Source organism: Cervus elaphus, chromosome 12 (genome assembly GCF_910594005.1).
Source record: "Cervus elaphus chromosome 12, mCerEla1.1, whole genome shotgun sequence".
Classification (NCBI taxonomy): Eukaryota; Metazoa; Chordata; class Mammalia; order Artiodactyla; family Cervidae; genus Cervus; species Cervus elaphus.
Window position 1 is genome coordinate 48085347 of NC_057826.1, and position 14586 is coordinate 48099932.

Here is a 14586-nt window from a genome sequence, read left to right on the forward strand (position 1 = left end):
TTGGAGTTAATCTTAACCTGTGCTTTGCCTCCTGTTCTGTCTTGACTTTGCCAGAAAAATCGAGTTGAGCAGCAACTTCACGAGCATTTGCAAGATGCAATGTCCTTCTTAAAGGATGTCTGTGAGGTACTATTTCTTTTAGATGGTGCCTTTTTTTGTGTTTCAATTAATTATAGTTCCTATTATCCATTTAAAATCTTCAAGCCTGTGCAGACTCCAGAGTCTTTTAAAACCAAACAATGACTATTTTTGTTTTTGTAACAATATGTAAGAATAGGCCTTTGTTCTCATATATGAGTATGATTCTTTTTAAAAGAGCTCTACTGGCATGTGCTTTTGGTTTTTTAAATTCTAATATGTTTGTGTATGGGGCATGTGTATATCCGCAGACAGATATCATTTCATCAGTTTTGTGAAAAGAGCACATTTGGATGTGGTCACCATTTCAGATAGGTATTAAATATTCACTTAAAACAAAATTACAACTTAAATATGATGGATTTGAGGACCCTTCCCCAAGTTGCCTTCTTTTCGATGTTAAAAGACAGGTTATCTTTTTTATCAATGATAATTGAATGCCAGATACCGTAGAGTAGCCTTCAGCTTTTGTAGACACTAAAAGAAATAACCTCATGCTAGATTGATAAATAGATTTTTATGAAGCAGTGGTTTGCTTCTGAAGCTTTGGTAATTTAGCATAGTTTACAAATATCCTTTCTTTGATTGTTTATTTATAGTACAGGTAGTTTCTTTTGAAGCTACTTGATGTTGCATATTCACTTGCTGTCTTCTATAAATCCCAAAGTAGAAATCATAGCAGTTTAATGCGTGCAGCAGATAAAAGCAGTAACCTCCGTGTCTTCTTCAATCCCTGCAGCAGTCTCGGATGGAGGACCGTCTGGACAGACTGGATGATGCTATCCATGTGCTGAGGAACCATGCCGTGGGACCTTCTACCAGTTTGCCTGCTGGTCACAGTGATATACACAGTTTATTGGGACCATCACATAATGCACCAATTGGAAGCCTCAATTCAAACTACGGTGGATCAAGCCTTGTTACAAGCAGTCGATCTGCTTCAATGGTAAAATAGTGCTCATGCTTTTTGAAATAACCCCTGAAGCCTATTTTCCTAAATGTTTTTCGTGAAATCTTTAGGGAGAGGGCCCTTCTTATAAACAAGGTAGAGTGGTTTTTAAGAATTTCTTTTACTGTTTTGGACAGGGTCATTGGCTGAGCATTTGACCTTAAAATCCTGCTATGATCATGTGCAAAAAGCAGAAACTTTATACAGAGATCATATTAGCTTAAACTTGAATTTTTTTTCCAGATGTATAATAATTGATGGAACATTTTTTTGCCTTGAAACAATGTGTAGAAAGTCTTAATAGCAAAAGCAAGAAAACAAGACTGATTTTCAGGGGTTCTGGTCCAGAAAAACTGTTTATTATCATTGGAACTAGCCTTCAATGGAACGAACACAACAGTATTTGTACAGGTCCAAATTTAAGTTTTATTCCCAAATGAAGAAAAGAATGTGAGGTAGTTTTGAGAATGGCTGTAATTTAAGTGACAATGAAAGGAAACAGTTTTAGATTAACTCCTGAAGAGACTAAAATCATTCAATCCATCTTTTTTAAAGCCTGGTAATTCTTTAAAGTAGGGAAAAGTAACATTCTGCAGCCGTGCACATCGAAAATTGTGTGTTGAATGGCTTACATTATTTTTTATATAAATTATGTTTTAAAGTAATGAAGCTTTTTTTTGAACCTGCTATTTAATTGAAACCATGTGTTTGCATGTTTATGTCATGGTTCTTAAGATTCATTGCATGCTGTGAAATATTCTTCTATGAAACAGATTTCTGACTATAAGCCATGTGATCAAGGCTAAAACTCAGCTATCATTGAAATAATTAGATGCCCCAAATGCTGAAGTCTTGTGTTCTGTAAAATAGGATTGGTTCCAGATTTTTACATTCACATGTCAGGGAGCCATTTATATTCATTCTGGAGCTGCTGAAGTAAACATCAAACAAGGCTGCCTGGTTTCCTAAGAACAATGTTTTCAGCAATATGGGTGACATTAGATGCCTGCATGTCTTAACAACTGTGTTTTTGTTTTCTAATATCAGAAGATCTTAAAATTTAGGCTTTTTTAAAATTAACTTTTGTTGCTGTTAATAAACTAATAATTGCAAAAACATTTATAAATTACTGAATTCATAGAAATTTAAGCAGTATTTTTATCACCACTAGTGATAGTAGCAAAATAATTTTAATATTATAATAAGATAGCATTTGTTGTAAATATAAATTGTTACTTTGCTGAAATACCATCTATCCTTATTTGGAAGAAGGACTTACAAATCAGTGTCTTGGAATCCTAAGTTTGTCTCAATTGCAATATGTGCAATTCTTAGTCCTCACCTCTTAATCATTTTTAATTCTTCATTGTTAATAGCTCACTGCTCCTACTTCAGTTTATCTGCTACAATATTTGATATGTCTCTGGATCCTCTTAAATGAATGTAGAGTTTGTATGAAATGGAACTTCTGTCTTTGGGAGGTTGTTTTTATCAACTTTGGATACAAGTTGGAAAAGAAATTTTTCAAAATCCAGTCTTCCAAAGCCATATAAAAACCTAGCACACTTTAAAAGGACTTATAGAGGGAAAAATTGTTTCATTATATATTGCCCTGAAACTTGTAATTAAGAAAGTAGCTTCCATTATATCCACTAGGAATATGCTGCCTGTTTCAGAGTTGCCAGAGATATTCTTTACAAAGGAAAAAAAACTGAAGGTAATCTAGAAAAAAAAGAGTTCTGAAACATGAGGTGAGTCTAATGTAGTCTGAGAAGTAGCACCAGTGCTGCAGCAACTAAGCCCAAGCTATCACTTAGTTTATCTATCAAGGTCTTCTTTCAGTTTTTATAACCTTCTTAGAGGACACAGAGCTGGGGAAAATCTGCCAAGATCTGCTATATCCACCCCATCCAGATGTAATCACTAATGAGAGGGAGATGCAGATGTTTCTGCCAGGCTTACCCTCAAATATTATTAACTGACAAAATCTGACAGTGTCAAGTGAGTCAGTATTAAATTCCCATCCTTCTGAAATGAACTTTTTAGCTGTGAATACTCATTTCTCAGTTTCAGCAAACGACCAAAGGATAGAATGAAATTAAAATCACAGTCAGTCAGACTGTCCCAGCTAAGTGTCAGGCATATTGTTGAGGAAAATTTATCCTGGTGGCTGTTATTCATGTCTGAGGGCTTCCATCAGTACTACCAGGAGCCTTGTTTGCATGCTGACAGCTTTTTTCATGTTCTGAGAGAGTGTGTGATTTGGAGGACATATTGTTGTAACTATTCCCAGCCATCTCCAAGAGTTAATCTCCTGCCTGTATGTATCTCACCTTCATGTATTCTAACTGTTCATGACTAAGAAATGACACAATTTTACATTCTGGAAACACTTCTTTTTTTATCTTGCTTAACTTTCTGGTAGTTTGTGTATTTTTCCTCTGTATTAACATAAATTAGTATTTTGGGGGCTTCCCTGGTGACTCAGACGGTTAAGAATCTGCCTGTAGTGCAAGAGACCTGGATTCGATCCCTGGGTCAGGAAGATTACCTGAAGAAGGGCATGGCTACCCACTCCAGTGTTCTTGCCTGGAGAATTCCATGGACAGAGGAGCCTGGTGGGCTGTAGTCCATGGGGTCGCAAAGATACTTTTCCTCTGTATTAACCTAAATTAATATTTCTTAGACCCCTAAAAATGGAGGTTTACATGGCCACAATTACAAAGTAACTGCAGAAATAGCAGTTTATCAGCAATTCTATATCACCATTTAGAATCTATAAAGTCAACTTCCCTCAATATTTAATTTTCATCATTCCATTTATTTTTCTGTAGAGAGTAGAACTAGTCTGCTAAACCTTTCTAGGAACTCCATAGAACATGCAAGTAAAATTTTTGATGAAATGGATTTTTGTTCTCATAGGCATTTACTAGAGGTCACCATTTTAATTCCAGGTTTTGAATATGTTACTTTCTCGCCTAGCATTATAAACAATAAGAGCCAGAAACTTTTTCTGTAAAAGGTCAGATAGTAAATATTTTCAGCTTTGCAGGATATATGCTCTGTATCACAGTTACTTAACTCTGATTCAATAACATGAAAGCATCCATAGGTGTTACAGAAACAAATGGGTTTGTCTGTGCTTTAATAAAGCTTTATTTATAGAAAGGGCCTCCTTTATTAGTTTTTTAAAAAAAAAAACAGGACCAGATTTGGACCACAGACATACTTTGCCAATCTCTAGTTTAGAACATAAATTAGCTTCCCAATGTAGGAAGTGAGAATTAGCAGGTTTTTGTTTGTTTTTTTCTTTTTCTTGGCACCTATAGCTTTTTTTATGTTTCATTTCAGTCAGTAGTTTGGGAGTTTTGTGAAGTAGTTGGAATATTTGAGGTGAGCCAGAATTCACTGAGAGTGGAAGAAGAGGACTCAGTGGCAGGATAAAAGTAATACAGAAAGTCCTGCTCTCAACCTTCAGGTGCTTCCAAGATTACTAGTGGTATGAATTCTACATGGGCAGGTTAACCAAACAGTCTCCTTGATCAAAGAAGTAGCTTTGTTGCTGAGAACCTTTCCTGACATTATTTTCAGTTATAACAAAAGTATGCCAGTAAGATCATCTGCAGCTTTTAGTAATGATTTGTAGATACATCTGTCTTTCATAGATGAAATAATTACTATTTTTATTACTATTTTTTATTTCACACAAAGATAAGACTACCACCTGCCAAAAATATTAATAGGAGTCAATATCAGAAGAGCTTTAGTAGTTGCAGCTCTCAGGCTCCAAAGCGCAGTACTTGTGACACACAGCCTTAGTTGCTCCACGGCATGTGGGTTCTTCCTGGATCAGGGATCAAACTTGTGTCCTGCATTGGCAGGTGGATTCTTTACCGCTGAGCCACCAGAGAAGCCCCCTGATCGTTTGTTTCTTTTAAATGAACAAACTTGACTAGCACAAAAGGTTAGGATTAAAAGAGATTCCAACCACAGAAATAACATATTTTAAGTATCAATATACACAAAAATTAAATTTCCTGAAGATTATTATATCAGAAAAAAAAAACTAGTAAGTGGATAATTCCTATTCCTTCTTATATAATTAGTGTAGCCAGTCTGCCCTATTTTTAACATTTCCTCTTACTTTTGAATAGGGTTAACATTTTCATATTTTCATTTACTTAATTTCTTACTCCCTTTCAGTATTTTTGACAGTTTCTCCATATCCTCTTAATCCAAATATAAAATTAAGGCTTTATCAGACACTGTTATTAGAATGTGATTGAATCATTTAAAACACAAAATCAGGATTTTTAGAACTACTGAAATGTGACCACTGGACAGACTATAGTTTTGCTCTCATTTACTTAGTGTAAGAATGAACTCTTGGAATAAACTGCTGACTGGAAGAAATAATGTTAATAAGTGGAAAACTGAAAAGGAAAGAGACTCATTGATTTCATTTAGGCATTGCAAAGAGGTTTCAACAATATAAAGTTATTGTACATCACATCTGTTTATGGCTGTAATATTTAAAATACCAAGGCCCAATGAGATAGCTCTGTAATAGCTCTTTTATCTTTAAGACAAAGTACCCAGTTATTGTTCAGACCATGATTTCAACTTCAAACTAAGTTGGATTAGAAGCTTTATATTAATGGAAGCTTGATGCAAATCTTTAAAAGTTCCGTATTTATGATACCAGATGAAATTACACCCATGAGGTCTTTTGATTTTGTTATAAGTCCTAAGGAAATTTAACTCTGGCATGTCTTTTTTTTTTGTATTGCTTGAGTTTTTTGTTGCTTAAGCTGTAGTTAGAAATGTGTGTCTTGTATGAAAGCAAATAATGTTCAACTGTAGAACTTACAGCTACCTTACATAATTATTTTAAAATATAAATCATATCTGATTTCTAAATCCTAAAGCAATTAAACTATATTTTTCCTAGTTTTAAAAGATTTAAGATTGTTATTAAAGACTAACAAATAGAGTAATATTTTTATTCACGATTTTAAGCACTTTTTGTCACATATCAGAGTAAATTTGGAATTATTTTAGCCATATGTTTGAACAGTAATTTAATTAGTAAAGGTTTATATACAGTAGAAATTGTGTAGGTTTCAGCTAAACTAAAAGAGTTTGGTTTTTAACTGTACTTTTTCTAACCAATTCTTTACTAAATGGGCAACTTAAATTTTTTTTTATTTTCATTAAGAACACATTATAGTGCTTTTAAAGCATTTTGATGCCATTTTTTTAAACTCAGAATTGTTTAAATGTCAACTTTTAAGCTTGAAAATCAGACAGCTTATATATTTACGGAAATATTATTCGAAAGGAACCATAACAAAAAGAATTCTTCCAAGTTTTAGCATAAAACCCTCTTCAGGTAAAACAAAATACATACAGTACTTAGAGATCCTTTAGTTAGTCCGTAGATTGATAGTGATTTAAGTTAAATCACTAGTATTCAGTGAATAGTACAAATTGAACAAATTATTAGGATAGAATTCAGAATCAGAGAGGAGTTCATGCTGAATATTTTTCAGTCTGTCCCTTAATTCACAAGACCTCTTATTCATCAACTAATGAGATTTAACATCTTTCCATTGTGGGTGTTGAAGCCATTGGCCAAATTAAATGAAAACAAGTCCTTTGTCGGATGCTCCCACAAAAATAAGGCCATACATAAATTGTAAAGGTTCAGAATGTAAGATGACGTCATTTAATGGAATGGGCCTTTTATTCTGAAATGGAGCTCTTCATAATAATCGAGATTTAGAGCATAGCAGGCCTAGAAGTTTTCCTTCCCCTGCTAGTTCCCCAAGAGAAGCAGCCTGTCAGCTGTATGCTAACGAGATGAACAATTAAACAAGGTCCTTTCTGGCTGGCCCCACAGATTCTGAGCTCAGACAAAGAACTGTTTATACACCTGTTGCGTGTGTGGACAGAGCCATTTGAATGCGTAGCTGCAGATTAAAGGGAGGACATGGGAGCCAGGATGAGCATTGGTTAAAGAAAACTGTAAGAACTGTGCAAGTCAAGTTCTCCAGAAAATATATGAGGCCCATTTGTAAGGGGGATCAAGTAACAAACAAAAAGTTCCTGCTAACTTCATTAATATGAAAAACTCCAGACTTAAAGTTTTTGCTAGTCTGAGACCATTTTTTAAAGGTTCAATTTTTTCAAGGTTGTTGTGAGAGAATAGTTTGTAGTATTCCACAGAGACAAAGATATTCACTGGCATTTTATACCCCAAAACAAACTGAGTAACCTTTCTGATTTTCCTTCAGGGAAAAGCAAAATCCCTAAGGTTTATTGTTTAGATAATGATCCTTTGTCTGCCAAGCCTTTGATCAGAAAGGAGGTGATAGAACATTTTTATTAGTTGAGATTCAGAAAATCAAAGAATTATTCATACTAACAAAGTAAAAAAAATAAGAATTTCACAGATGTATCATCACTTACCACTCAGTGAAATTCAGTTTGTTCAGTGGTATTGTCTTCTGAAGCTCTAAAATAGGTTTCACAGATAAAATACATAGTAAATATACTTAGTTTAAATTTTAAAAGCCTATTTTTTTAAATACTTGGTATAATAGCTCAAAATACTATAGAAGAGCAAAATTAGCACATATTACCAAAGATCATAGGAAGTTTTAAGTCCACATTATAAATACAAACATAGAGTCTTTTAGCTTTTGTTTTATCCTGCAATGACTTCCTCAGCCAGTAAAAAATTACTCTAGTAATACATTATCTTTAAAATAGGCTGAGGCTCCTAAGTTCCCAAAGAATTTTTAGCTATGTGTTGTATTTATATCATGCCTATTTTTATAAAAAGGAATTTTGAACCAACGTTTCCCTCAAATCATGCAAGAAAGCAACCTATGTGTTAAGAATAAACATGACTAGGATTCCCTAGATATAGGATATCATAAACTTTTTAAAAAATAATTTCCTCTCTTGAAAGTAATTTTCACAGTCTACTTCACTTGTTGTTAGGTTTAGTTCTTCAGATTTTTCCCAAGATTTTTTATTGGTGGTATGTTGAAGTTCAGTGTAGATGTAAAGGTTAAGGGATAAGGGAAGATTTCCTAAATGGTAAGGGTGTAGAAGGTTACTTTGTTTTCTGTGGTCCCTTCCCAGCTTTAAGATTTTATGATTCTAATGAGTGATGAATTTGTGTGGTTTAGAAAAAGGATATAGTCAATGCTTGATCATCCAGGGGAGTAGTGACACACCTAATCTTCAAATAATTTTAAAAGTAGCTGTGGAATACATTAAATGGTTTTTGTTATTATTGTTGATTGTTTAACTACATTAAAGGCAAGAATAAAGGCAGAGGACAGACATTTCTTCAAAAGTAAAGTGGAAGACCTGGTATGTTCTGATCAGATCCACTACCAATAGCCTGCATTGCCTGAAACTTTTGTTTCTTTTGTTTGGCTCACAGGAAACCAGAGGATAAACTTGCTTAGGGGTATTTATATTAGGGTAAAATCCATACAAAGTCATGAAAGATAAAAGCTATATTAATTACTCAAGAGGGATTCAAAGCATGGTGTTTTACTGGGATTGAAGGATTTGTTGAAAAAAACAGTGGTTCTCATGTATAACTCCAGGCAATAAATCTATTTAAGTAAAGGCTTAATCTTCTAGTTGACTCATCTGCTATTGTTCTAATAAAAAGCTTCATTTGTAACAGTTTTTCTAAAAATACTGCATTAGCTAAAATTGTATGCCATACCTTCTCAGTTTAAGTTAACTCTGACTTGTCTAAATCTGATTAAAACTGAGAATAAAAATAAATGGCAATTTTGGTTCCTGGAAATGTACAACTTACTAAATTACTTTAATTTTATATTGCTTTTGTTGCTCTTTTAATTTTTTTTGAGAAGAAATACAAATTCATGGATAGCTTAACATATTTAAGTAATATGTAGAATAGGTTTTCAGATTGACTGATACAGAATAGAGCTTATAATATGCTGTGCTCTCTCAAAGAGTCAGGCATGACTGAGTGACTAAGCGTAGCACATAGCCTATAGAGTGCTTTATCTCTGTTAGCTCATTTGCTTCTCATAGCAACCCTCTGTGGAATATAAACTTTGAAAGTTAAAATTTTTTTAAGTATTTTTTTAAAAATATTTTTGCTCAGAAACAGTACTGCTACTGTCTTTTACAGTTCAAAAACCAGAAAAGTAGCATCCAAAAACAATTGCTAAATTTAGATAAATGATACTGTTTTCTCTCTTAAACCCAGTGAAAGAATTTGAACAGTTACTGCCCCATGAACTTTTTTGTTTGTTTGTTTACTTTAGGTTGGAACTCATCGAGAAGACTCTGTCAGTCTCAATGGCAATCATTCAGTCCTGTCTAGTACGGTCACTGCTTCAAGCACAGACTTGAACCATAAAACACAGGAAAATTATAGAGGTAACCGTATTGTTGGTTTTCAGCAGTAGTGCAGACAGAGGTATCATTTGGAGCTCTGTCGCCTTTTTCACGGTCAAATTGATATCTGTTAATCAAAAGTCATCTTAGGAGAATTCCAGACAATGGTACTACTGCATGAATGTGCAGGGTAGATATTTAGGGTTCAGTACTTTGATCGGTTTAGCTGATCCAGTTATAGATGTTTATTGGTGGATGGAACCCTGTGCAAACTGTTGTTCAGTGTTTACTGGTCATCCTCTTAGCTTCTGTTCTTTTTTTTTTTTTCCCCCTTTTTTGGCCGCACTGCAAGGCGTGCGGGATCTTAGTTCTCCAACCAGGGATTGAACCCACACCCCCTGCAGTGGAGGCACAGAGTCTTAACCTCTGCACCAATAGGGAAGACCCTGTCCTGTCTCTTTTTAAATCACTTCCCCTCGTGGCTGAGTCTTCATGGTCCCTAGAGGCAGTGAGAAAGATATTTCTGGGTATATTTAGAGTTCTGAATGTCAGTAGCTGTTGTTTAGAAGATTATAATTTAGTTGGAGAGACAGATAATTCGTGTAAAAAGCAAACTGCGGCCAATGTTATAGTAGACCTTATAAATAAGTACAAATATATAGGTAATAAAAGACGATCAAAGTAAAGTTTTCCCAATTATATTTAACCATGATACCTGTTTTATTGTGTTTGTCCAGGAAAATGTTAAAGCTTATTTCCTTTACCTTGGCAGCATCTTACAAGTTAGTTTCTAAAATGCATAATGTTTCTCATACCTTGTTTAATTTTTAAATGGTACCTGAAAGTGAGCATTGGACTCACCATCAGAGTCAACCTTGTTTGTTTGTTTATTTTAATACAGATGCTTTAGAAAGCATTTTTTTCTAAAGTTTGTGGACATGCTCTTTGCAACTCTGAGTAGCTTACTCTTTTACATCTTCAGATATCCATCATTGCTCTAAAACAACTAAGGATATTTGCCATCAAGAAAGCTTTTTACTGTGTTAATTCTAATTCACAGATGAGTCTGGATGTTTATTTTGTTCTTTGCCTCTTTGTTAGGTGGCTTGCAAAGTCAATCTGGAACTGTTGTTCCAACAGAAATCAAGACTGAAAATAAAGAGAAAGATGAAAACCTTCATGAACCTCCTTCATCAGATGACATGAAATCAGATGATGAATCCTCCCAAAAAGATATCAAAGTTTCATCTAGAGGCAGAACAAGGTATTTGTTACCATCCAGGTCATATTTCACTCACTTGTCATGGGTGAAAAGTGTCAGCTGTGTTCTAGATACTGTGTTGGGCCTTTTATGTCTGTCATCTCATTTAATCCTCACAGCATCCCTAAACAGGAGACATGTGAAGCTTGATTCTAAGTTTGCTTTCCATGTTTCCAACAATATTTTAGGGTCTGCCTGTAAAAAAGAATTACTTTTCTCCCCTCAGTGCTTACAGTCTGTATGACCACTAGAGAACGAAATAGCTAAAACAAGTTAAATTCCACAAGTGTAGGTAGATGCAATCTGTCAATAATTATGTGAATATATTAATTTTAAGTATATTAAGTATATTATTAATATATAATAAATTATGTTATATATTGTTAAGTAAGTATATTATTTTAAGTTAAGACCTCATCTATGATTTAAACCTGCGATTGGCAAACTATGGCCCCTGGGCCAAATGTAGTTTATTGCCTGTTTTTATAAATAAAGGTTTGTTAGAACACTGCCATGCACCATTTATTTACATATTGTCTGTGGCTGTTCTCATAGTGCAGTGGCAGATTTGAGTAGATCTGAGAGATGGCCCACAAAGTTGAAAATATTTACTGCCTGGCTCTTTATAAAAGAAATTTGTGAACTCATGTTTTAAACAATAATTTGAAAAGAGTATGGAAAAGGAAGTACTCTACATGTACTGTTGTTGGGCAAGAAGTTCTAGAAACTGGACTTGACTGCTTTGAAATATGGATATTGACACATAATGAGATTAGTTTTGAATGATTTCTAAATTCTTCCATCAGATTTCTCTTTTAGTTCCACATGAAAAGAGATAATTTATTTGTGATACATCCTCCTCCTAGTCTTTTTTTTTTTTTCCTCTGGTGGCTCAGGGGTAAAGAATCCGCCTGCCAATGCAGGAGACAAAGGTTCAGTTCCTGGGTCAGAAGATTCCCTGGAGGAGGAAATGGCTACCCACTCCAGTATTCTTGCCTGGGAAATCCCATGGACAGAAGAACCTAGTGGGCTGCAGTCTATGGGGTCACAAAAGAATCAGACACAGCTGAGCACTCATGCACGTGGTACATTCTATTTCTTGGTATATATCTATTTATCAGTAATAGGTATATATCACGTCTATTTATATTTAAAACTTTGTTCTTTGGGACTTCCCTCTTGGTTCAGTGCTTAAGAATCTGCCTTCCAGTACAGGGGGTGTGGGTCTGATCTCTGGTTGGGAAACTAAGATCCCATATGCTGCAAAGCAGCTAAGCCCACATGCTGCAACTAAGGCCTGACACAGCCAAAGAAGTAAAAAAATTTAATTGTTCTTTGTGTTAAAGTATGGTACAAAGGAAATTTCAGTAAGTATGCTAGGTTAACTAAAAGAACCAGCATAGGGCTTCCCTAGTGGCTCAGCCATAAAGAATCCACCTTTCATTGCCGGAAACATGGGTTCGATCCCTGACCTGGGAAGATCCCACATGCTGTAGAACAACTAAGCCCATGTGCCAAGAAAAGCCACTGCAATGAGAAGCCCGTGTACTGCAACTAGAGTAGCCTTTATTGCCACCGCTATAGAAAAGCCTGCCCAGCAACAAAGACCCAGCACAGCCAAAAAAATTAAAAAATAAATTAAAAAACAAAAAACCAGCATGGTCCTTTCTGTCATTCATATATTTAAAAGTTGTCCTTTTATATTTGACAGTCTCACTATTTTCAATACTTTTAACGTTTCTCTTGGGGAAAATTAAATCTTACAACCTAATACTACCTATTTTTTAAAATAATTCTATCATTTTAATATGCATTGTATTCAGTTGTGCAAGGGCATGAAGAAGACAAAACTGGGTCAGGGAATCCTGAGGCCACTCCTTTGAGGCATCTCAATTCTTTCAGTTTCATGATTCAAATAGAACTTTAGGGGAATAATTTATACCTCTCCTCATCATTCATCCTTTCATCATACAGGTCAGCAAACTTCCTGTATGAAGGGCCAGATAGTAAATATTTTAGTCTTTATGGGTCATGCAGTCTCTGTTGCAACTATTGAACATTACCATTGTTGCATGAAAGCAGCCAAATACATAACGGATGGGCATGGCTCTTCCAATAAAATTTTATTTACAAAAACAGGTAGCTGACTCTCGGGCCAGTTTGCTGAGCTCTGTTATAGGTCATCAGAAATTGAGAATGCAGTATAATGGGTTAGCAAGAACTATATTTGATAGTTTATATAGTAAATTTAAAACATGGCTTTGGACAAAATAAGGCTAACCTGGATTTGAATCATGGCTTCACTACATTTTGTCAAATGACCATGGAAGGTTAGTAAAACTTCCTGAGGTTTGGTTCCATCTTAAAAGAAGTTTTCTATTTAGGATTCTTGTGGGAATAAACTGAAAATTATACATATAAAGCTCTTTTCATACTATCTCCCATGCTGTAAGCATCACTAAAGGTACTATAATAATTTATGATGATGATAATTTTATATACGTGTTCTTGGTTTTCTTATGAAGCACTACCTGGGTTCTTTTCTCTACTCTACAACTAATTAGCAGTCACTAGGGAGGTCACTGATGTTGCAGTGGTTCTCAACCCTGCACCGCAGACTTGTGTAACATTTTAGAAATGCAGGTTCATTTCTGACCCAAGCTCACTGCCCAAGCATCCCCAGCAGTGGGACCTTTGAAGACTGTAGAAGAACTCCTAAAGATGCTGATGAGTGGCCACATTTGGAAACCTTTGGGTTAGATAATCTGGAAAGCTTCCTTTGAAGTCAGCGAGCTAGTGATTCTCTATTATCAAAAGAATACTTTTACCTATTTCTTGACAATTAGGAGTAAAAATCTGTTGTCTACTTGTTCTTTATTAAAGTACTCAAGGCATTAGAGAGGAGGTGGAACATCAATTCTTTGTGCACAGATTTTCCAGATTCTAAGAGACTCTACCCAGTAATTTATTCCTGAAATGTTGAATATAAATAGAATTTTCTAGAAGTTATTCCAGAGCATTTTTCTCAATATTTTTCCAACTAATTAGTCCATTTTCATTACAGAAATTTGAAAATTATAGAAAAGCACACCAAGAAAACACAAAAAAAACCACTCAAATTAACCGCTGTTTACTTTTCAAGAAATATCTTTTTTCCATAAATACAGTTTAAATAGGAAATAAACTGGATATAAGTTTTATAATTTCAGCTTTTTAAATTTAATAATGTATTTTTAACCTTTTCATCTATCCATGAGTATTTTCTGCAACATCTTTTTTTCTTTTTGTTTTTTTTTGCTTTTAGGTAGCTTTATTGAGGTTTAATTCAAAATATAGTAAAATACATCAATTTTAAGTATACAATTTTTGTCCTTTGGTAAATGTATATGGTTATACATAAATACCATAGATATTAATATATATCTAGATATTAATAATGTAGAATATTTCTGCCAGCCCAGAAAGTTTCCTCATACCCATTTATAATCAGTCATCTTCTGTCATCCTCTGGCAGACATTGATCTGCTTTCCCTTACGTTAGGTCTTTTCTAGAAGCTCCTGTAAATGGAATCATACAGCACATGTAGTCTTTTGCTGCAAAATCTGCAGCTTGGTTTTTAGAGGCTGTATCGGTTCAGTTCAGTTCAGTCGCTCAGTCTTATCTGACTCTTTGTGACCCCATGATCCACAGCACTCCAGGCCCCCCTGTCCATCACCAACTCCCAGAGTTTACCAGAACTCATGTCCATTGAGTCAGTGATGCCATCTAACCATTTCATCCTCTGTCATCCCCTTCTCCTCCTGCCCTCAATCCTTCCCAGCGTCAGGGTCTTTTCAA

The 14586-nt window shown here is 34.8% G+C and overlaps 1 protein-coding gene across 11 annotated transcripts in view; it reads left to right on the plus strand.

The window, feature by feature from the left end:
- TCF12 (transcription factor 12) overlaps positions 1 to 14586 on the plus strand; it is a 391020-nt gene that overhangs the window by 360620 nt on the left and 15814 nt on the right. For 5 of the 11 annotated variants that reach the window (XM_043921192.1, XM_043921189.1, XM_043921190.1 and 2 more), the window contains 4 exons: positions 55 to 126; positions 878 to 1084; positions 9415 to 9529; positions 10589 to 10751. In XM_043921192.1, the coding sequence (XP_043777127.1) occupies positions 55 to 126; positions 878 to 1084; positions 9415 to 9529; positions 10589 to 10751 (557 nt within the window). The remainder of the gene's footprint in view (positions 1 to 54; positions 127 to 877; positions 1085 to 9414; positions 9530 to 10588; positions 10752 to 14586) is intronic. The other 6 variants (XM_043921194.1, XM_043921193.1, XM_043921201.1 and 3 more) reach the window with 3 other exon arrangements.